At 51.8% G+C, this 20,699-nt stretch overlaps 2 protein-coding genes across 5 annotated transcripts; both read right to left on the reverse strand.

The window, feature by feature from the left end:
• Window positions 1–109: 109 nt before the first annotated feature.
• On the reverse strand, window positions 110–9,967 carry PRMT1 (protein arginine methyltransferase 1). 4 transcript variants are annotated; one of them, XM_019741614.2, is made up of 11 exons: window positions 9,814–9,938; window positions 7,582–7,635; window positions 6,942–7,043; window positions 5,984–6,139; window positions 5,776–5,839; window positions 4,455–4,597; window positions 3,584–3,671; window positions 3,379–3,494; window positions 2,296–2,446; window positions 1,861–1,982; window positions 110–502 (listed from the first exon to the last, which is right to left on the reverse strand). In XM_019741614.2, exons 1-11 carry the CDS (start codon window positions 9,847–9,849, stop codon window positions 419–421), a joined length of 1,116 nt encoding a protein of 371 aa, XP_019597173.1. In that variant the 5' UTR covers window positions 9,850–9,938; the 3' UTR covers window positions 110–418. The 4 variants fall into 4 exon arrangements, with proteins under 4 accessions (XP_019597173.1, XP_019597174.1, XP_019597176.1 ...); XM_019741615.2 differs by lacking the exon at window positions 7,582–7,635 and having other exon boundaries at window positions 9,814–9,967; XM_019741617.2 differs by lacking the exons at window positions 7,582–7,635; window positions 9,814–9,938 and adding an exon at window positions 7,277–7,383.
• A 5,296-nt stretch (window positions 9,968–15,263) lies between these two features.
• Window positions 15,264–20,663, reverse strand: BCL2L12 (BCL2 like 12). The gene is made up of 7 exons (XM_019741529.2): window positions 20,513–20,663; window positions 19,835–19,949; window positions 19,479–19,621; window positions 18,574–18,660; window positions 18,395–18,486; window positions 17,297–17,584; window positions 15,264–15,482 (listed from the first exon to the last, which is right to left on the reverse strand). The coding sequence occupies exons 2-7, from the start codon at window positions 19,939–19,941 to the stop codon at window positions 15,432–15,434; spliced, it is 768 nt and encodes a 255-aa protein (XP_019597088.2). The 5' UTR covers window positions 19,942–19,949; window positions 20,513–20,663; the 3' UTR covers window positions 15,264–15,431.
• Between the last annotated feature and the right edge of the window lie 36 nt (window positions 20,664–20,699).

Consider the following 20,699-nt stretch of genomic DNA (forward strand, 5'->3'; position numbering starts at 1 on the left):
GCTAAGGGGAGAGTGGGGATAAGACACTGAGAAGATTGAGGAGAGAGAGACCCCAAGAGGCCAGAAAAGAAAATGAGAGGCCTACAGCTCTCAACAGGCCTGGTCCTGGTAGTCTGGGCTGCTCAGGCTGGCACCTCAGCACCCGTGGGCAGAACCCCAACACCACTTTGCCCACAGGAAGCTGAGGTGTCCCAGCTGAGGATTTATTGGCGTAAATGCAACCATATAAAAACATAAGTTATGAAAAACACAGTCACAATGTGCCCTCCCTTCCCACCCCCCCACCCTGACCCAGGCCCCTAAAACCCCCTTCTGAGGGAGGGAGAGGAAGGGGGAGCCCCAAAACCGCCTAAGAACGCCACAGCCCCTGGGCCCACGTAGGGCCGGCCCGGCTGGGTGGGAGGACGCAGGCGCTATTTCAGCGCATCCGGTAGTCGGTGGAGCAGGACAGCTCACACAGCTGGCCCTTGAAGTCCAGGTCAATGGTGAAGTCCAGGTCACGCTGTGGGGAGAGGGCAGATGTGAGGGGGGCTGGTGACAGAGCAGGCAAAGACCCAGAACTATCTGAGTCAAAAGGAAGCAGAGAAGGCGCAGGCCCAGCACACCTGAGACATGTCCCCCCCTCAGCTGTCTACACACCCTCCCAAGACCTAGCGGGGTCCTGCTTTTAACTCACATCCAGGCTGGAGACCCCACATTGCTGGTCCTACCCCCAGCATCTGCCCTGAACCCTAACTCCCAGTAACAGCTCATGTGACATCCTCAAACCCAGGTCCCTCGGGGGCAGAGCTCAGCTGCCCTGCCTCATTCATTACATTTTCCCCACCAGGACCATTCCCATCAGCAAGTTTTCTTCCTTCTTTTATAATGAGCTAACCGCTCTCTGAAGCACACTTCCTCCTTCCAAAACCCTGACAGCAAGACTCCGTGGTCCCACCCCTGTACCCACTTCTCCACCCAAGCTTCCTGGAAGCCAATCCCCCCAGTTCCCCAACCCCAGGAAGGGCTGGGGCAGTCACCAATGACCTCCATTCACCAAGGGCTCTGGGGCCCTTCCTGCCTCTCAGCTGTCTCTGTCTCTATAGTTTGGGGTTTCCCAGCCGCCACACTACTGACATTTGGGGCGCCACCACTCTTCATTATGGGGCTTTGTTGTCCTGTACACACCCCAGCCTCTACCTACAAGATACCAGTACCACCCCTTCTCCAGTGGTTAACCCAACATGTCTCCAGTGACAAATGTCCTCTGGGGGACAGCAAAACTGTTGAGTGACTGCTTTAACAGGCTCTTATCTGCTTGACTTAGAACCCGGGTACAATCTTGGGCCACTGCCGTCCACGCAGGCTGAGCATCTAGCCGCATGCGCACTGGCCTGCTATTTCCGGCACAGACCACTCCCCTCTACTCAGGACTCATTTTCCTCCCCCCACCCGCACTGGTTGTACTGGAGCTCCTGACTGCCCCAGACCTGCTTCCCCTCAGGCCTCTGCTGATGGCCGCTTAGTGCTGCCAGGTGCTAAGGAGGGACTAACAGCCTTCCTTTGCTTCCCTCTCTCACTCCCCAAAACTGCCCGGGCCAGGAAATCCTGTGGCTCTCCCTCTGGCTCTTTCTCACCTGCTCCAACGCACCCCCCTCCCCCAAGCCCTCTCCGGCTGGTGCTTACCACGTGAGGGTGTCCTGTGAGGATAACAGGAGCATCAGGAGGGCAGGGGCTTGGCCTGATCACAGCTGGGTCCCCAGGGTCCCACTTCCGGTCCGTGCTCAATAAAACCGTGTTCCACAGACAGACCACGAGAGCCCCAGACAGGCAAAGGTGCCCCCCGCCCCGTACACTCCCCCGGCTCCCCCCGAGCCTCACATTATTCTTGGCATTGGGCCGCATGCCAATGGTGCCAAAGATCTCCTCGCCCGTCTTCACTGTCAGGTAGTCCTCCATATAGAACACGGTCTGCTTCCAGTGCGTGTACGGAGACTCAGGGCCTGTGGGCAGCATCGGTTCAGCCCACTGGCCTCCTGCCCCACCCTAAACCCCCACCGTGGCCTTGCCCTTCCCTTTGCCTGGCACACACCCCAATGACCAGTTACTGAGCACTGACTGGTCGACCTGCCTGTGAATCCATTCACCCTCCTCCAGCCTTAGAGAGGGACCTGTCTAGGTTTCGTAGGTGGGGAAACCAAGGCACAGCATGGTCAGGTTAGCTGGCAGAGCCAGCATGGGAACACAGGTTCTCACTGGCCCCTTGGCTCCTCTGGCTGCTCCCATCACACGCCCCACAGCCCCAGCCCCACTCACTGGTGGAAAACCCAGTCCTCTTGTGGCAGCGTGTGAACTCAATGTTGAAGTAGGCCACCAGGGCGTGCACATAGTCATTCCGCTTCACTTGCAGGCAGAAGGGGGAGGTGAAGGTCAGGTCTTCCACCTTCACCGTGTAGATGTCCACTTCCTACGGGACAGGCCCCGTGAGTCTCACTTGGCAACACCCAGCTCAGTGTCCAACCATAAAACCCAAGGTGGGAGGCATGTTGGATTCCCTACTCTCTTCTCTCCTACATCCAAACCTCAAAGCCAACAGCTTACTTCCTAGAGAACTAATTGGAGAAACGCCCGTGTCCCCCTCCATGGTCTACAGCCTGCCCCAGGCCACTATTACCTCCCATCGCAGCAGCCTAACAAGCCTCTGTGCTTCCCACCTCCCCTCCACCTCCCTTACTTGACCTGTCAGGCAGAGTGACAATTCTAAAACATCACCCATCAGATTATGTCAAACCCCTGCTTAAAACACTTGGACAGCTCGCCAATGCACTCAGAAAACCGGGGTTCTGATGTGGGCTGTGGAGGTTGGTCTGGTCAGGGCGCCTCTCCTCCCCCCCTCCACAATCTTCCTCCTTCACCTGGTTTTCCCACCTCACACACTCCAGAAGATGCCTCAAACATCCTACCAAGATGTGATGTGTGGGACATGGTGTGTATGGGGGGTGGGGGGGTGGACGACGCTCAACAAATGACTGCAGTCACAGCGCTGCCAGTGATAAATTCACTCCTGGCTTCTTGCACCTGGTGTGCCCAGGGCGGTGAGCCCTGCCTGGAGGTCTCAGCTGCCTGTTTCGAGCGTGACCTCTGGAACGAGTGCCCCTGGGGCAGGGCCAAGCTCATCTCAGTGAGTTTGTCTGGGAACCCATTGGCCCTGCCTGGCTCACAAAGCTTTTTAACAGACGAAATAGTTTCTCTGGGCCTCTTGCATCACCTCTGGCCAATAGGTCACACTCCCAAGGCCTCAGGCCAGAATTCTGGGCCCTGATGTCTTGCACAGGGCCAGGTGCTGGCCGTACTTTGGTTCCAGTCCTGGAGGATGCCTGGCCACACCCATCTCCTCACCTTTATGAGGCAGGCGTTGGTGACCAGCTGCTTGGGGTCCACCACGTCCACCAGTGGCTCCTTTATGGCCACATCTTTGATGCAAGACATGTCAAAGCCATACACATTCTCCCACCCTGGAGAGCAGGCAGAGAAGGCGTGAGCAAACCTGGCCGCCAAGGCCCAGCCCGCCCCACCCCACGAGCTCCTCAGGGCATGAGCTCACAGTGGATCTTGTAGTCTTTGTACTGCCGGTCCTCGATGGCCGTCACGTACAACGTGGCTCGGTCTGGGAAAATGAGGCCATCGGGTGCCTGTGAAATGTTAGGATGAAGACATGAAGGATGGGGGGCCAAGGCAAACCTCACCGTTTTGGTCTCTTTATCTACCCCCCCTGTGCCCACCTGGGTCTGAGCTACCGACATTTCCCACCTGGGCTCCTGCAAGTGGCCTCAACAGTTCCCTGGGCTCCGTCCTCACCCTCAAGTCTCTTTTCCCACATGGCTGCCAGGTGGCACCCAGGAGCATCTAAGTCAGACCCTGTCCTTCAGAGGTTCTGAGGGATCCTCTAAGAGGTAACAAAGTCTCAGGAGGGTCTAGAGGTCCCACAAGACCTGCACAGGCCCCTCCACCCCTCACCTCCAACTTTACCTCCTACTGCTCTTCCAGACCCTCATTCCACTCCAGCTTTCCTGCCATTCAACACACAGCAAACACACTCCTGCCCCAGGAACTTTGCACTGGCCCAAAGCCTCTTCCCAACATGCTCCTCCCTCAGATCCTGTGCAGCTACTTCCCATCCTTTGTTCAGATCACAGTCACCTCCCCTGGGAAGCCTGCTCTGATCTGAGAACCTAGGACCACGGCTCCCAGTGTCTCCCTCCTGACTCTGTATCATCTTGGCACTGTCTAGCTTCCTAAGCCTATTGCACCTTGTTTTGGTGGCGGGCCTTCCAACATCTGCGCAGTCAATCCCCTGCATTAAGTCCCCTGTGTGGGAAATATCTAGCATGACATTTTGTTTTCTACCTGGACCCTGACTGGTAAGTGCTCAACAAATGGCTGTGTTAGCAGCTCCTACCCCAGTGGGGCCTCACCAGCCACTTGTCTCGGGCATAGAGCACGGTGTTGAGCATTGACTCGTAGAAGAGACAGTAGCCCATCCACTCGCTGATGATGATGTCAACCTTCTCCACCGGAAGCTCCACCTCCTCCACCTTCCCCTTGATGATGGTCACCACTGTGGGGGCAGACAGGGGGACATGCCACCAGCCCTGAGGAGACCCATCCGCTCGCCTCCCCCGGGGGTCCAGGGCCTTGGGATCCCACATGGGCCGAGGTCTACATTTGGACATCTTCAAAGAACTCTGTGAGCTAAAGCCAAACCTTGTTCACTCAGTTTTAAAATTCATTCAGCACTCTAGATATTTTTGAGGCAGAAGCAGAAATTTACTTGGATTAGGTATTAGGTGACGTTACGGTTTTGCCACTAACTGGATGGTCATGTCTTACAAATGTCCTTATCTAGTAGAAACACACACTTTTTCCTGGGGGGTTTACAGAGGAAGTGGTATATAACAGCTGGAATTTGATTTCACTGGACATATTTAAAGCTGACTGATGGGTACTTGGGGGGTTCATTATATGAGTCTTTAAAAAAAAAGAAATCACTTCAGTTTCTAAATGATAGGAGCCCTCACATCCAGAAAACCCACTGCCTTCCCATGTTCTCTGCTACTCACACCATTCAAGTGGGAACTCAACATCTACTCAACTTACATTTTTGACAGTCCTACTTTTATAAATTGATCTCACAGATAGATATACCAGTTCGTACATGAAATGACATTATGTGTGGGGGGATGAAAATCTCAGAAGCAGCTAAATGCTCATCACCAGGAGGCTGGTTAACGAGCTGGGGTCTCTGTGTAAGACAGGCTCACCAAAAAGAACAAGACTATCTCAACATCCTGCAATATGTTAAACTACACAACAAGCAGATGAAAAAAGCAAAGGGAAAAGACTTGTAGGAAACGCTATTTGCGTAAAAATGATGCACATGAATATAAAAACATTTACATGTATGTGCTTGTAGGTGTAGACTTCTCACTAGGGGCCCTCAGGTGTCCACCGCGACTCTATTACTCATGGAAAAATCTAAAGACTGCTTCTTGCCCTAACGTTTTAAGACTGAGGCACTAAGCTTGTGACTCCAACACTCAAATTCTAAGATGGCAGAACACGTTCATCAGGTCCTGGGCTCTGAGGAGGTCGGATTCTCTGGCTATTGGCAGTCCAGAGCCCACAGGGGAGGAATGGGTGAATTGTGTTTAGTGGCCCCCACCCTTGCGGAGGGCCCCAGGGGAAGCTGGGCTCACCCGCTCCATTCTCACAAACCCATTCTCTTCCTGGGCTCACCATGGTCTAACTTGTTGGCTTTGACGATCTTCACCGCATAATCAGAGATACTGGAACACTCGATCTGGGGGCCCAGGAAGAAGGGAGGGTGAGACCCCCCCCAGTCCCACCCTAAGCCCCCACTCCCCCCATCCCATCCTTGAACCCCCCCCAGGGGCCCCCTCTCGGTCCCCAGGCCCAGACCCACACAGCTGCCCAGGACACTCACCCCGATGACCTTTCGGGCCCCAGCCTTGGCCGCGAACATGCAGAGTATCCCTGTGCCTGAGCCCACATCCAGTACCACCTTGTCCTTGAAGAGGTGCCGGTTGTGGAACATGGAGTTGCGGTATGTGAGGGTGCGCACCTCGTCTTTCAGCATCTCCTGTGGGTGGGGGGAAGGGTACAGAGATACCATGACGGGGGCCTGCATTCCCAGCTGGAAAATGGGGTGCACTGGCCTCCGACACGCTGACAGTTTGGAGAGCTAGAGCTCAACCTCCCCACTTGCTTAATCCCCTTGGAATAAATTATTTCTCCTCCACATGCCTCAGTTTCCCTATTTGTACAATCAGCCTGGATGGACTAAACTCCCATCTTCGCTAGATTCCACCACTGTATCCTAAACCTCAGGTATCCTTGGCTTTAAAAAGTCCTCAGTAACCTAACGCCCCTAACTCGTACACTTATAAAATCGTAAACTTTGTTATGTATAGTTTACCACAATTAAAAATAAAAAGAGGCCTCAGCAGAAAAAAAAAAAAAAAAGAAAAAAAAATCCTCAGAACCCCTTCCCAGCTGCTTTTTGGGACTTCAGCCCTAGTGTGTTAAGAGTAGGAAAGCTGTCTGCACACCAGGCATGAATAGGTGGGAGACAATCCTACCGCCGGTCACTAGAGGGCGGCAGAGACCGGCAGGCCCTGACCTCCAGCTGCAGTCTCAGCCACACATGCGCACTCCCACCCTTGCTTCCCTAGAGCGGTCCTGAAGAGCGCCAGGCTAACCTCGGTCTCCAAGGCAACCGCTGGGAGAGGAGACCAGGGGTGAGTGCCTGGCATGCGCAGGGGGGCTGGCCTGCTGCCAGGGAAGGCAGTGCCAGTGCGCAGGCTCGGAAATTAAGTTCCAGCCTTCCCAAATATAAACTAACCCCTCAAGATTCGGCAGCCTTAGGTGCTGTCCACACTCACCTCGTGGATGCCAAAGTGAGCGTAGGAGTCAAAGTAGTAATCTTTGGACGTCATGTCCTCAGCGTTGGGCTTCTCGCTGCTTTCTGCCTGGCCACAGGAGACCTGGGAGGGGGCGGAGGGGAGCATAAGTCAAACCTGAGGGCTCCCCAAAGCCTCTTAAGCCTCCAGGTCCCTACTTCTCCCTGGAGTAAACCCCCAAAAATCGTACCATGGCAACCCTCCTGCCATCTTGCCTCCCCCAGAACCCCAAAACCTAAAACCCCATTTTCCTCTTGCAGGACCCCCCCCCGCAGAACACCATCCAGGGAGTACCCCAATACCTCAGCCACGCCTACCATCTCTCCAGTCTCTCTGCCCCCGTCTCTAGCTCAGCCCACAGCTGGGGAGGGGAGGGGAAGGCAGAACTGGGGCAAACACAGGGAAGGGCAAAGGGGGGCTGGAAATGGAGTTAAGGAAGCAGCCACAGTATTTGGGGAGGCCTGATGGGGGCCACAAACCTGGAGGTGTTTGTACTAAATGTTTCAGGGGTACGGGGTAAACTGGTTTGAAGCAAGAGGGATCAAGGTTAGACTGCTAGAAAGGGCCTATTGTGTGGCAAGATATCTTAATGTGGGGAAGGGTCTCACAAAAGGATATTTACTTCTTCAAGAGGCGGCTGGAGGCTCATCCCATTAGCCAAGGTGGCTACAAAATTCTAGGAGAGAGTAACAGGGAGAAAGGATTAGCTACTGGGAGTGGCTAGGGGCAGGCCAGGCCAGGGGACCCTGGCTCTTGGGGGAGGGGAGGTGTTTCCTGCAGATTTCCTTTTCCTTGGTGGAGAGTGGTGGCAGAGGGAGCAAGTAATGAGGCAGGGTTGTTTCCAAAAGGGGTGGGACAAGTGGGGGGAGAAGGGAGGGGTCTGTCTCAGCTGTGGCTGGAGAGATGGCGGACCACGCCCACATTACCCCTCTCTGGCCAGGCACCTGACCATACACACCTCCCCCATCTAGCCCAGAGGAACTGGCATCCGCTGGGCACACAGGCACTGCCAGCTGTCGCTCCCCCTCATCATCTAATCCCCCCAGATTAGGTAACACTTCCTGACATATACCCTCAAGCTGCGGTGCCATGAGTAGCTAGCTGGAGGAGGGGGCTGGCAGGAGATACCCAACTGGGCATCTGCCACTTCAGCAAACGAGTCTCTTGTCTGAGAGATTCCAGAAAGGAGGTGTGGCACACAGGCACCCCCACCAGAGCTGGAACTCTGGCCCCATGCTCCTGCCTTGGGCTCTAGAAGCCCCAAATAAAACCAGTTGGAGACAATCTCCTTGCTTATTACCCTCTACCCAGAAGGAACAGTCCCTGGGAAGAGGCCAGACTGGACCCTCGAGCCCATCTCCCCCCATTCAGACACCCATCCCATGCCCAGAATCCACCCAGCTGTGGGGCCAAGTCCTGAGGCAACCTCTGGAGAAGATATTTCCTCCACCCATACAGGCCCTGGTCCAAGAGACAGTCAAGGGGGATGGGAGTCATTGGAGTGACCCTGGGGAGCTGACCTCCACTCCAGAGAATGCTACAAGGTAAGGGATGGGAGTACAGACGCCCCATCAGATTACACCTCTTCCAAAATATGACCACCTTTCACACTCCATTAAGTGTGAAGTCACTGGCATGACCCACGGGGCTCCAAGCCCCACCCCCATTCTCCCAAGCCAGTGAGGATGACTACAAAGGACGGCTGGTAAGGGGATTTCCCACTGGGGCCCATTTCTCAATACCACTGATACCACCGCCAGACAAGGCCCAAAGGGCTTGAAACAGCGCCAGGAGCCCACATGGCTGCACAAGAACCAACTTCTTGGGAAACCATTTCAGGGATCCAGGCCCAAGGACCCTCAAAACAGGGCTTCAGGAAAGGGGAGGTCATCTCCCACCTTCACAAATGCCGAGGGTAGAGAAAAGGGGGTAAAACTCGCAGCTTCCATTACATCCCCTTCCCAGGAGACGGATTCTCCCTCTCTTCGCCCGGGAGGCCTCCAACGGGATGGGACAGTGGGCTTTGAGACACGCCCCATGAAAAAGATGTCCCACCCACACACCCAGAAATGGCCACAAGGGGGTGCCCCGCGCCTTATCCGGAAGGATCTCCTTCAAGCTTGAGGCCCCACCACCACCCAGACGGAGGTCACAGGGGCATACCCCATCCCCCCCCAGTTCCCAAAGCCCCTGCCGGGGGAGAATCCAGGGACAGGAAGTGGGAGGTGGGGGGTGGGAATCAATTCTTCGTCTTCCTCTAATTCCAACCCAAAAGTGCACAAAACCTGGACCGATGCCTAAGCAGATGCCCCTGTCCAAGGAAGGGGGTTGTAGAGTGTCGAGATACACCGCCCCTCCCAAGAGACTCTACTTCGCGGAGGGCCTCAACTAGATCCCACCCGGAGGGGTACGTCGCGATCCCCCGGGAGGAAGGCTGGGGGCCTCCGAAGGAGGGTCGGAGCCTCCTCCCCGCCCCCCCGGGGCGCCCCTCCCCCGGCCAGGGGCGGGGCCTTTGTCCAGCACGTGGAGCCCGCTGGGCCACCGTGCACGGCACACCCCCTCCCCACCCATCGCGCCCCGGCCACGAGGGGGCCAGGCCGGAAGCACCCCAGCCCTCTACCACTTGAGAGGGGGCACGAGACCATCGGCTTGGCGGGACAACGCAAGCCCCCGAGAGCTATGGAAACCGCACTTCAAACGGTATTCCTGAATCCGGAGCATGCGGCCTCCCTTCCGTATAGCTGGACGCCTTTAGCTCCCATCCACCAACCCGGAGCCCCTTCCCCACGACGGACCTGTGAAACACCAAGCCCCCAAACCGTCGCCCGCCCCCGGCGGCGTTCCAGATGCTCACCTCCATGATGCAGTTTGCGGCCTCGGCTGCCGCCATCTTCACCCGCACCTACTCCTCCAGCCGCCAAGACCCCCCCTTCTCCGCACTCCCCCGGGACCGCCTTATACCGGAGGGTCCGCGGCCCGCCCACCGCGACCCTGCCAGGAAATCTCATTGGCAATGGAGGCGGCCCGTCTGGGAATACCGCTTAGCAATTGGGCCAAGTAGACGCTCATCAAAGTTCAGGGGCCCTCCCAGTCTGGCGTGCAGAGTCCCGCCCCCTCAAGTCGACAGGAATGGGAAAGACTGCCCGTCTATCGCAAGAAATGTAACTGATGATTGGCCAAAGTCAAGCAGGAGTTCCCGCCCCTTCCCCCAGCACCGCCTCAAAACTTCCCGGCAGGCCACCCGCTAGCGGACATTTTGAAATAGATCTGTCCATCACTGAAACGACCCGCCTCTTAACAGCCGCTACTGGGTTATCCAAATGTGACGTCACGAAGCCTTTGGCAAGCCCTCTCCAAGCGGCTGGTCTCAAGAACACGGCGATTGGCCTACGAGGAGGGAGGAAGCAGGGGTTTAGACTCCAGCGATTGGCAAAAACTAACTGTCACTCGTCCGTTTGGTGGATTCTCCCAGTCCGAGGGGAGTCCAGGAGGAGCAAGGGCGATTGTGCTCGTCTACCTGAGGGAAAAACTGAAGCAATGAGAGGCCCAAAGAGAGAGAGAGAGCTTGTCCAGGGTCCCGATGCAAGTCAGCAATAGGACTCAGGCGTCAAGGCATTTAAACTCAAGCCTTCTAGTTAACTATTCCCAGTTTTTAAAACCCAGCGACCCCACTCAAACCATTTGGCCTTTGCTAAGTCCCTTCCCTGCCACAAACCCCCACCTCCCTTTGTCTGCCAACTCCTGTTCGTCAGTCAGGGTACAGCTTAGACACCACCTCCTCCAGGGGGGTCTTTCCTTGACCTGCAGAAAAAGTTAATAGTTAGATGAAGATGAATGCAATTTGTAGAATATATCCATTTCCCCAGAAAGTTCCTTCATGACCCTCTCCAGTCAATACCTCCCCCACCCAACCCCTGAAGCTATCACTTTCTGTTTTCTGTCACTATAATCTAGCTTTCACTTTGCTAAAGTTTCCAATGAATGGAATTATACAGTACGTGCTCTCTTGTGTCTGCCTTCTTTTACTCAGCATAATGCTTTCGATATTCATTCACGTCGTTGCATATAACGGTTGTGCAATCCTTTTTATTGCTGAGGGGCACTCCATTGTATGGATGGGTCAGTTTGTTTATCCATTTTCCTGTTAATGGACATCTGAGTAGTTTCCATATTGGGGCTATTATGAACAAAGTGACTATGAACATTCAAGTACAAGTTTTTCTGTTGACACTTTCATTTCTCTTGGTAAATTTAGCAGCAGATTGCTGCATTGTATGCTAGGTATGTTTCACATTATAAGAAACTGCCAAAAAGTTTTCTTGTGTATTCTACCATTTTGCATTCCCATCAGTGATGCACAAAGAGTTCCATAGCTCCACATCCTGGCCAGCACTTGATCAGTCTTTAATTTTCACCAGTTTGGTGGGTATGAAGACATCTCATTGTGGTTGTTATTTGCATTGCTCTGACCACTAACGTTGAACGTCTTTTCATGCGCTTATTGGCCATTTGTGTATCTTCTTTTATCAAGTGTCTGTTTAAGTCTTTTGCCTATTTTTACAAAGGGTGTTGTTTCCTTATTCACGAACTGTAAATGTTCTTTATAGATTCTGGATACAAGTCTCTTGTCAGGTATAGCTACTTTGAATATTTTATCCCAATCTGTGAACTGTCTTTTCGTTTTCTTAATGTTGTCTTTAGAAGAGCAGAAATTTAATTTTGAGGAATTCCAATTAATCAAATATCAGAACCCACATCTTGACCCTTACCCTGTATGCTGTATGGCTCCGAAAGCAGTTTTTTTGTTTGTTTTTGCTATTTTCCCAAATGTTTCAGCAAGGTTTTTTTTGTTGTTTTTTGGTTTTTCACTTTTTTGTCTCCTAACTTCCAAGTAGTGTATATCTGACCTAATAAATTACTTTTGCTCTTTACAGCTACTAAGAACAAAAAATTTTAACAAACTATTTCTACAACACTAGGGAATAACCTAAGATCATTGAAAAGGAGATGGCACTGGACGGGAGGATACACAGGTATAGAGCTCAGGGGAGAAGTCTGAGCTGGAGTCAGAAATGGGGGAGTTGTCAGCATCAAAGTTTGCATTTTTCAAGATGGCAGATACTTGCCACATGGGGCAATTGATTAATGTACTATGGCAAGTCTGAACTGAGATGTGCTGTGAATGAATGTAAAACATACACTGGATTCTGGAGACTTCATATGAAAAAGAATCTGTAAATCTGTAATAGCTTATTAATATCTTTATGTTGATTACATGTTGAAATGATTCTATTTTAGATAAACAGGATTAATAAAAATTATTGTTAAAATTAATTGACTTGGGGCTGGCCTGGTGGCTCAGGTGGTTGAAGCGCCGTGCTCCTAACGCCGAGTTCGCAGGTTTGATTCCCACATGGGCCAGTGAGCTGCACTCTCTACAGCTAAAATTGTGAACAACAGCTCTCCCTGCAGCTGGGCTGCCAGAGCAGCCAGAGGTCGGCATGAGCTGCCCATGGGCTACTGTGTGCTGCTGCAGGTTGCTGTGTGCTGCCATGGGCTACCATGTGCTGCCAGGAGCGGCCAGTGGCCAGCGTGAGTGGCCAGCAGCCATTGTGAGCGGCCGGCAGCTGGTGAGAGCTGCCGTGAGCTGCTGTGAGCTGCTGTGAGCTACCGACCACTGGCAACCGACTGCCTGGCGGGGGGGTGGGAGGGGAGAGCGCAAGGCTCATAATACCAGCATGGACCAGGGAGCTGTGTCCTACACAACTAGACTGAGAAACAACAGCTTGAACTGGAGTTGGGGGCTCAAGCAGAGGAAGGGGGAAAAAATTAATTGACCTGTTTCTTTTTACTTTGCTTTAATGTGGCCACTAGTGCATTCTAAATAACATACTATATGAACTCATATTTCTGTTGGCCAGTGCCACATGAGGTCACAGTCCACGAAACGGACCAGATCACTGGGGAGTTGGTGTGATTAGATGTGTGGTTTGAAGCACACAGACATCTAGCAGGTATTCTTGACTTGGGTCAAATTGAAAATTCAGATGTTCATGAGCTGGGATGATAGAAAATCTCTCACTAAACCGGAACTTGGTACTTCCTTCAATTATGAATTTGGTCAACTTATCAAAGATCCTAGGATTAGCTTCTGTGACCTGGTCCCCAACATAAATCACAGATGCTTGCATGTCACATGAGTTTTTTACAGATAGGTGTATGGTGGGCAGAATTCTAAGGTGGCCCCTGTGACCTCTGTCCCCTAGTGTTACACACCAAGGAGTAGGTTGGATTATATGACAAAGGAAATGAATGTCACTCCCTTGATTAGGTTACTGTATATGGCAAGGGTGAACTGATTTTGCAGATGCTGTTAAGGCCTCAAATAAGTGAACTTTAAATAAATCAAAAGGGAGATTTTCCTGGGTAGGCCTGACTTAATCAGATGGAAGCCCTTTAAAAGGGGCTGAGGCCTTCTCTAAGGTCACTGATTCTCCTGCTGGTCTATCATCGTGAGCCCTACAGGTACAAGGACATGAATTCTACCAACAGCCATGGGCGCTGGAAAGAGGACCCTGAGCCTCTGATGAGGTGGAAGTTGAGACCTTGACGGCACCCTGAACAGTGCACCCAGCTAAGCTGCACCCACATCCCTGACCCACAGAAACTGTGATTAATAAACGTGTATTAAGCTACTACACAAACTGTAAGCTCTACATTTGTGTGATTTGTTACACAGCAAAACAATAATACATCTAAAGATGTCATTCCTCCTCTATTTAGAAATATGGTTATTAATCACTTCGTAGATTATATGAATGCCTAACCACTGCACTGTATACCTGAAATTAATATAAAATAATACTGAATGTTAACTGTAATAAAAATATACATATATTTTTACACGGAATGTAAAATACAGCATAGGTCAATGGTATGGGAATAGCTTTGTATGGTGTCAGATGGGTAGTAAACTTGGTGAGGTTATCACTTTGTGTGGGGTGTAAATGTCTAATCATTATGTTGTTTTGTACACCTGAAGCTAATCTAAAAAATAAGTAATAAAAAATAAAATTAAAAAAGAAATATGGTTATTAGACACTTCTAATTCTAATTAATATGTTAATGAAGAGGCACGCCAGTTATTACACCACTAATTTTTATATTACTACTGAGAACCTTATTTCACTATACAGTCGATTCTTATTGTGATAGTTATATTCTATAAAGTCGCTGCCCTCACTGACTTCGCAAATACTGAGCCACTGTTCACAGGGAAATACAGGGTCAGGTTCCTGTGAGCCTCTTGTCACAACACTTTTGTCAACCCATCAATACATCACTTGACTGTATGTGTGCTTCTGTTTCAAGACACCTTATTTAATAGATATTGTTGATTTACTCACATTGAAGTCACAGCCTAGAGCACAATAACTCGTGTTTGAACGAAGCTTATCTAACCAAGGCACACAACAGCCTCTTGCAGTTAGAACACTAGACAGCAATTCAGTGCTATGCTTGGGACCCTTTCAATAGCAAAATTGCCACTAAAAGTACAGAAAGTAGAAAAATGGGGCACTAAATAGAGTGCGGACAGGACACGGGTTTACAGTATAAGAGCTGAAACAAGAAGGCAGAGTGTTGCCTTGTTCGACCTTAGCTGAGAAGGTGTACATCAGGCGAGTCAAATCTTTTGCCTACACGCGTGCCCAAAATGACCACGAAAGTTCTGTGAGTATTAATTTGGGAATTACACATAAATTTTAGGGCATAGGCGAATTCACAAATACAACCCTGTGTATAACGAAGATTGACTATAATTGAGTTCCCTTGTAACCCTGTACATTTCATTGTATGCTTTTACAAACATAAATCTGTGAAAGGGGCTGTCGCCCTAAAAAGATGACAAACCCCGAGTCTACAGATAGACGAGGAGGAACCAGCAAAAAAGGTTCAGAAGGTGCAGTGGAAGGAGAAAAATGAGAAGAGGGTGGTGTTCTGGATGCTCGTGAAGGAAGATCATAGCTTTCTTCTGGAACTAGCTGAAAAGACTCCATGAACATCAACACAGGGTTAGCTGGAATAAATAAATCACGCAATCGGGAAAAAATGTAATTAGCCGGACACTAAATTTACAGATATCCTCAAATATGCTGTATGTTCAGGTGACAAGCACTTGTAAGTGCTCCAAATAAGCATTTCTAGAATGAATGAATTGGCTCGTTCCTCAATTTACAAGCCAGAGAGATCTCTGAACCAAACCTCCCCTACTTAGAACAGTTCTCGAGTGAAAGGACAATTAAATACTTGAAAATGTTTTTAATATGAAAAAATTAAAATTTTGTTATTTTTGGCAAAACCAGGGAGGGCAGCCACCACCCCACAGCCCTGGGTGGAACAGGAAGGCTTGGGAAACACACAAAGAGCACAGGGACCTGAGGTCCAATCTTGTAGCAGCTTCTGAGGAAGATCTCAGTCCAGGGGTAAGTTCAAGTCCACAGGTGAAACAGCCAGGATGCCCTCCTGGAAGGAAAAGTGGCAGTGCCTTATGAGCAGAGGCATCCTCAGATCACAGCAGCACCCACACCGACCTAGTAAGAGCAGACACAGGGGAGGCAAGGAACCACAACACAAAGAGGAGGGGACAGAGACCAGAGATGAGGAGACAGAGACCCAGAGCAAGGATCAGAGACCCTAGAGTGGGCAGGGACAGAATCCTAAAGAGAGGAAGATACAGTGCTGGGGTTTGAACGACTTAGAGCCCTGGTTTTCTGTCAAGGTGCTGGTTGAATCCCCCACATGAGGAACTCTCCCCCTCAGCCTCCGTAAGACCGGGACAGTAACCAAATCTCATAGGGTTGCTGTGGGGCTTAAATGGGATCATTCCTCTGAAGTCCTTGGCGAGTACCTGGCCAAGCTTACCTGCTATCATTCTTTAAAAAAATAAAATAATTTTACAACCCAACAAGCTTCTGGGCTGAGTGCCAAACACTTATATCCATTGTGCCCTCATCATTTTGCTTTCAGGTCTGAAGAGCATATCTCGCTTAAATGGATCACCTCCTCTCTGACTCTTCCCAAAACCTGCTCCCTCCTTGCTCTCCTTCCAACTCTTCCCCATCTCAGGGAACATCAGATGGAGCCCTGCAGTTGCCCATGCCAGCATCCTTGACTCCTGTCTTCCACTCAGTGCCCACATCCATTCCATTAGCAAAAGCTGTCAGCTTTACCTCCAAATAAAATCCAGAATCCTCCACTACCCCCACCCTGGTCTGATCCACTCATCTCCTCCCTGGACCAGAGCAGTAGCCCCTCTAATGTCCCTGCTTATGCCCTCTCCCCTTACAGTGTTCCCCACACCACCGCCCACGGGCGCCTTTTAACACCTAAGTCCCCTGTTGTCCCTGTTCTGAGCCCTTCAGGCATTCTGGGCTCACTCAGAGTCAAAGTCCAAGTTCTCACTGTGACCAAAGGCCCTGCACGACCTGGCTGCCCCTCCTGCTCTCAACTCCTGCCCTCTCCCCCTCATTCACTTCCTCTTCAGCCCTAATGGCCCCTCCTCCCTGCTCCGCAAACACACCTGGCCTACTCCTGCCACGTCTGTGAAGCACCAGTTACATTCTGAGAGCCTGGCAAGCATCTTTCTCTGACTGCATCCTCACAGCAATGAGGCAGGTACGTGCCCATTGGGCAGGGGCAGACAGGTGCTCAGGGAGGTGGGGGCAGTTGCCAAGGCCACACAGCCAGTACACTGAAGCTCAGTCAGCCCTGAACCTGGCACTGAATGCAGTGAACAAGCAAGGTAAGATTCCCTGGTCTTCTGAAGCTGATGTGTCTGTCATGATGTGTCAGACAACAAAGAGAAGTAAGTAAAACTAGTCATTTCTACCACCTGTTAGCAGGTACAGAGTGCTATGGAAGGAAGTAAAGCAGTGAAAACGGAAGGGGCGTGGGTGAGAGGTGGCTAAGGTTTTAAATGGGGACCAGGGAAGGCCTCCCTGGGGGTAATACCTGAGCAGAGCAGAGGAGCAGAAAAAGTGAGGCAGGGAGATACCCGGGCAAGGGCACTCCGTCAGGCAGCAATGCTCAGGCACCACATAAACAAATGCCCTCAGAGTGCCAAGTACTTACAAGGATGACCTCATTTAATCCTCACAATATGATCACCATGATGCCTGGTGTACAGTAGGTGCTCAATAAACACTGAACAGGTGAATGAATGGTAGGGCTGGGAGAACACCTGTGATGTCTGAAAGGAAACATAAGAAGCCCTCCCCCCTACACACACACAATTACAGTTAGGTAAATGGAGGCACAGAGAGGCTTTGGAGGCTCACCCAGCCCCCCTGGGCTTGTATCCAGGGTGTGAAGCTGTGCACGTGCTCTACGCTGAGTCCAGCTACGGTTCCTCCCAGCCGGGCCACGCGCCTGCTCAGCTCCATGGCCAGGGCCAGGCGGGCCAGGGGCTCCGGAGAAGGCGGCGGGGGCCCGGGGCACGGCAACGAGGGGCGTGCGCAGCTGGAGTGAAGGCTGCCTTCCCGGCTTGAGAACAACTCCGCTAGGCGGGCGAAGGAGCCAGCAGAGAGTCGGGACAGCTTGCAGCGCAGCGCAGGGTCCGAAGCCAGCTGCGGAGTGGGAAGGGAAAGAGGCAGGGTCCACCTCTGTCACGCCCTCGTGGCCAGCCAATAGGAGGGTGGGAGGCGTGGCTTTCTGGTTCAAGGGAGTTCTAGGAACGCCGTAAGCCATGACCCTATCCATCACATCAGGCAATCATAATCAGATTGGTCTCTCACAAACTATTCCCAGGAAAGTATCCTAGAACCCAAGAAGTTAAGCCATGCCCTGCCCCTGCTGAGGCCTCGACAGCCAATGAGGGCCAAGCCCTACTTTAGCCGACTTCTAGAATGTGAATCTTCTAGCCACACCCCCAGTGAGGTTCCCTGACAGCCCTGGAGGCCAGGCCAGTGTCTTCAACAACCTTCCCTTCTACCATACAATTAATATTACAGGACCATACACTTTACCCAAGCTCCCGAGTCAATCATATTCCAGGACAGAGTCACAAACCACACCTCTGGCAATCCGTTTCCCCCACATTCTAAACCATGTCCCTATATAGTCAATCAGGGCTTCAGATTTTAGACAGCCTTCTCCAAACCACCACTCCCACCACTATACATTCCCTTACCTCCTCAACTGGTCCCAGTTTCTTTCCTAGATCATGTTTCTGATGGCTACACCCCCTGCCTTTAGGCCAGGCCCCTCTAAGGAGCAATGAAAGCCTCTGGCCATACTACTCAACCCTTCATTAAGCCTTGTCCTATCCTCTCCCCACCTGACCATCAAATGAGAATGTAGATCCAGCTTCTGATCCCAGTGCCCAACCATCCAGCAATTCCTATCCTAGCTAAGGGATGGAACAGACCAACCATCACCTTCTGGTTGATGTCTTCTGCTTCCTCCTCCAGCAAAGCCACCAACCTCCGCAGCAGGGCTTCCTTCTCTGTGGGTGGGGGACCCTGTAACTCTGGGGAGCAGAAGAGAATTCGGCTGGGGGCAGAACCTTGGCAACCCTTCTACTCTCATCCTCCTCCAGGGCCCCTCTGCACCTCACCTGGGCTAGGTGGGGATCTCAGTTGCTCTTGGACCAGCTGTTCCAACCGCTTGGCCACCAGGGCATAGAAGTCTGGAGTAGCTGGGCCTGGGGTGAAAAGAGCCAACGATAGGTCTCCAGGACATTAGGAAGTTATGGATTCTCTCCTCCCAGCCACTTTCCCAGGTAGCAATGATTTCCATTTCATAATGGGATAAAGTGAGGCCCAGTGAGCAAACTTGGCAAAAGACCCTTTATCGTGTCCCTCAAACTGGACTTAGAATATTAAAGCTGAACTGGACCTTGAAGATTATCCCATCCAAGGAAGGCAAACTCATGACACTCCAGCTATTACCACTCTATCTCTTGCCCATTTCAGGCATCATCAACGGATCACAGAACTCTTCTCTCCAGCTGGGAAATCCTTGCAAGCAAGCACTCCCAGTAGCTATTACTAGTCCATCCAGGCTTGCACATGAGAGGAAAGCTGTTGGTCACTCTCAATCAAGTCTAATGACACACACCCCCCATTCCTATTTTGCTACTGGAGAAACAGGAGTACAGAAGAAAAGGAGTTTCCTAGTCATGTAACCAAATAGCCAGGAAGTTGTGATTGAAAACCAGGTCTCCTGCTTCCCTATTGGGGGTACTGGTGGTTACAAAAGTCCTAAGGGGGGCGAGAAGGAGAAAGCTAACAAATAGAAAGTTACCAAAAGCCCTCCTGAAGCCAGCTCACAGAATTGATAGACAGAAATCTAACTGGATTGGGGGAAGTGCACAGAATGGTGAGGGTAGGTACGGGAGACGCCACACAGCTACCTACCTCCTTAGCTGAGTGATCTTGAATTAGTTCCTTGTCCTGTTTATACTTTAAGAACCAAAGTTCCTAGCCCTGCCAATTCATGGGTGATCTAGGGAAATCTTACCAGGCTCTGAACCATAGCAGGGACGGAGGGGCAGGGAGCAAGGCCGAGAGGATTCAGGGGGATTCGCTCCTCTCCCCAAGGAACATGGAAGACATCTTCGAAGGCGGCTCAGGAAGTCTGTTGGCTCCTCCTGGGCGGGGCTCCTGGGGAAGGGGACCTCAGAGAGTGACCCCAGCAGCCTCTTGCAAGTAGCCCCTTTTTTCTCTCACTGAGGGCCTCTCCCTGCAACCCCAGGGGCAAGGAATAGAGCCAGATATAAAGAGAGAGGAAAGGAATCAGACTGAGACGAGGTGCAAGAGTTAGGAAGGGCTCACCCCAAATGCAGGCCCCTGAGGGAAGAGGGCAACTTCTCTTACCTGGGTGGGGTTGGAACGGGGGATCCGGCAGCCTCACCCCGCCTAAGAAAGGCAGCTAGGACCCTCAGCGTGTCTTCCCGGAGCCCAAGCTCTTCAGAGCCTGCCATGGGGGCACCTGTGAGAGAGGGGGCTGAGGGTTGGACTCTAGGGTTCAGCGGGAAGTGAAGGCTTGGGGTCCAAATTCCTTATCCGTGAATGAGAAGGGGGCTCAGGGTCTGGACTCCTAGGTCCTTTAGGGGAATTGAGGTCTGGGGGCCCAGACTCTTGAGTCCCCAGAGAGAAGAGGGATGAGGATAAAGAGGGATGAGTTAGGGGTGGCCGGTTGGCTCAGTTGGTTAGAGCGTGGTGCTTGTAGCACCAAGATTGCCGGTTCGATCCCCACATGGGCCACTGTGCGCTGTGCCCTCCTTAAAGAAAAAAAAGAAAAAGATTCTCAGAGCTAAAGCCGTTAGAGGATGGGAACTACCAATCCCAGCAGGCTTCGTGGCAAACATTCCATTCTGTCCGTACTTGTTCACCGCGCAGCCTGCTGGAAAGTGTAGTTCCACTATCTGAGGATGAAATCTTGGGGACCCTGGACGCTTGGATATCAGAGAAGAGGGACAGAGGTGCCTGTTCCTGGATCCCGGCCCCCAACTCGTCCCTCCTCACCCCACCCCTCACTGATGTTCCGCTCACCTGATCCCGGGCTCCGACCCTGCCTCCTTTACTAAAGTTGTGTAAATTTTTCTTGATTAGTTCAACTTTCCCGCGCCTGCGCACTGGGGCCGGGTTGGTGACGGCCCAAACGTAGAAGGGGCGGTGCACTGGGTGCCCATCTAATTTGCATGGGACGTTCCCAGCATGCCCGTGCCCAGAAAGCCTA

The sequence above is a fragment of the Rhinolophus sinicus genome, linkage group LG11 (genome assembly GCF_036562045.2).
Source record: "Rhinolophus sinicus isolate RSC01 linkage group LG11, ASM3656204v1, whole genome shotgun sequence".
Classification (NCBI taxonomy): Eukaryota; Metazoa; Chordata; class Mammalia; order Chiroptera; family Rhinolophidae; genus Rhinolophus; species Rhinolophus sinicus.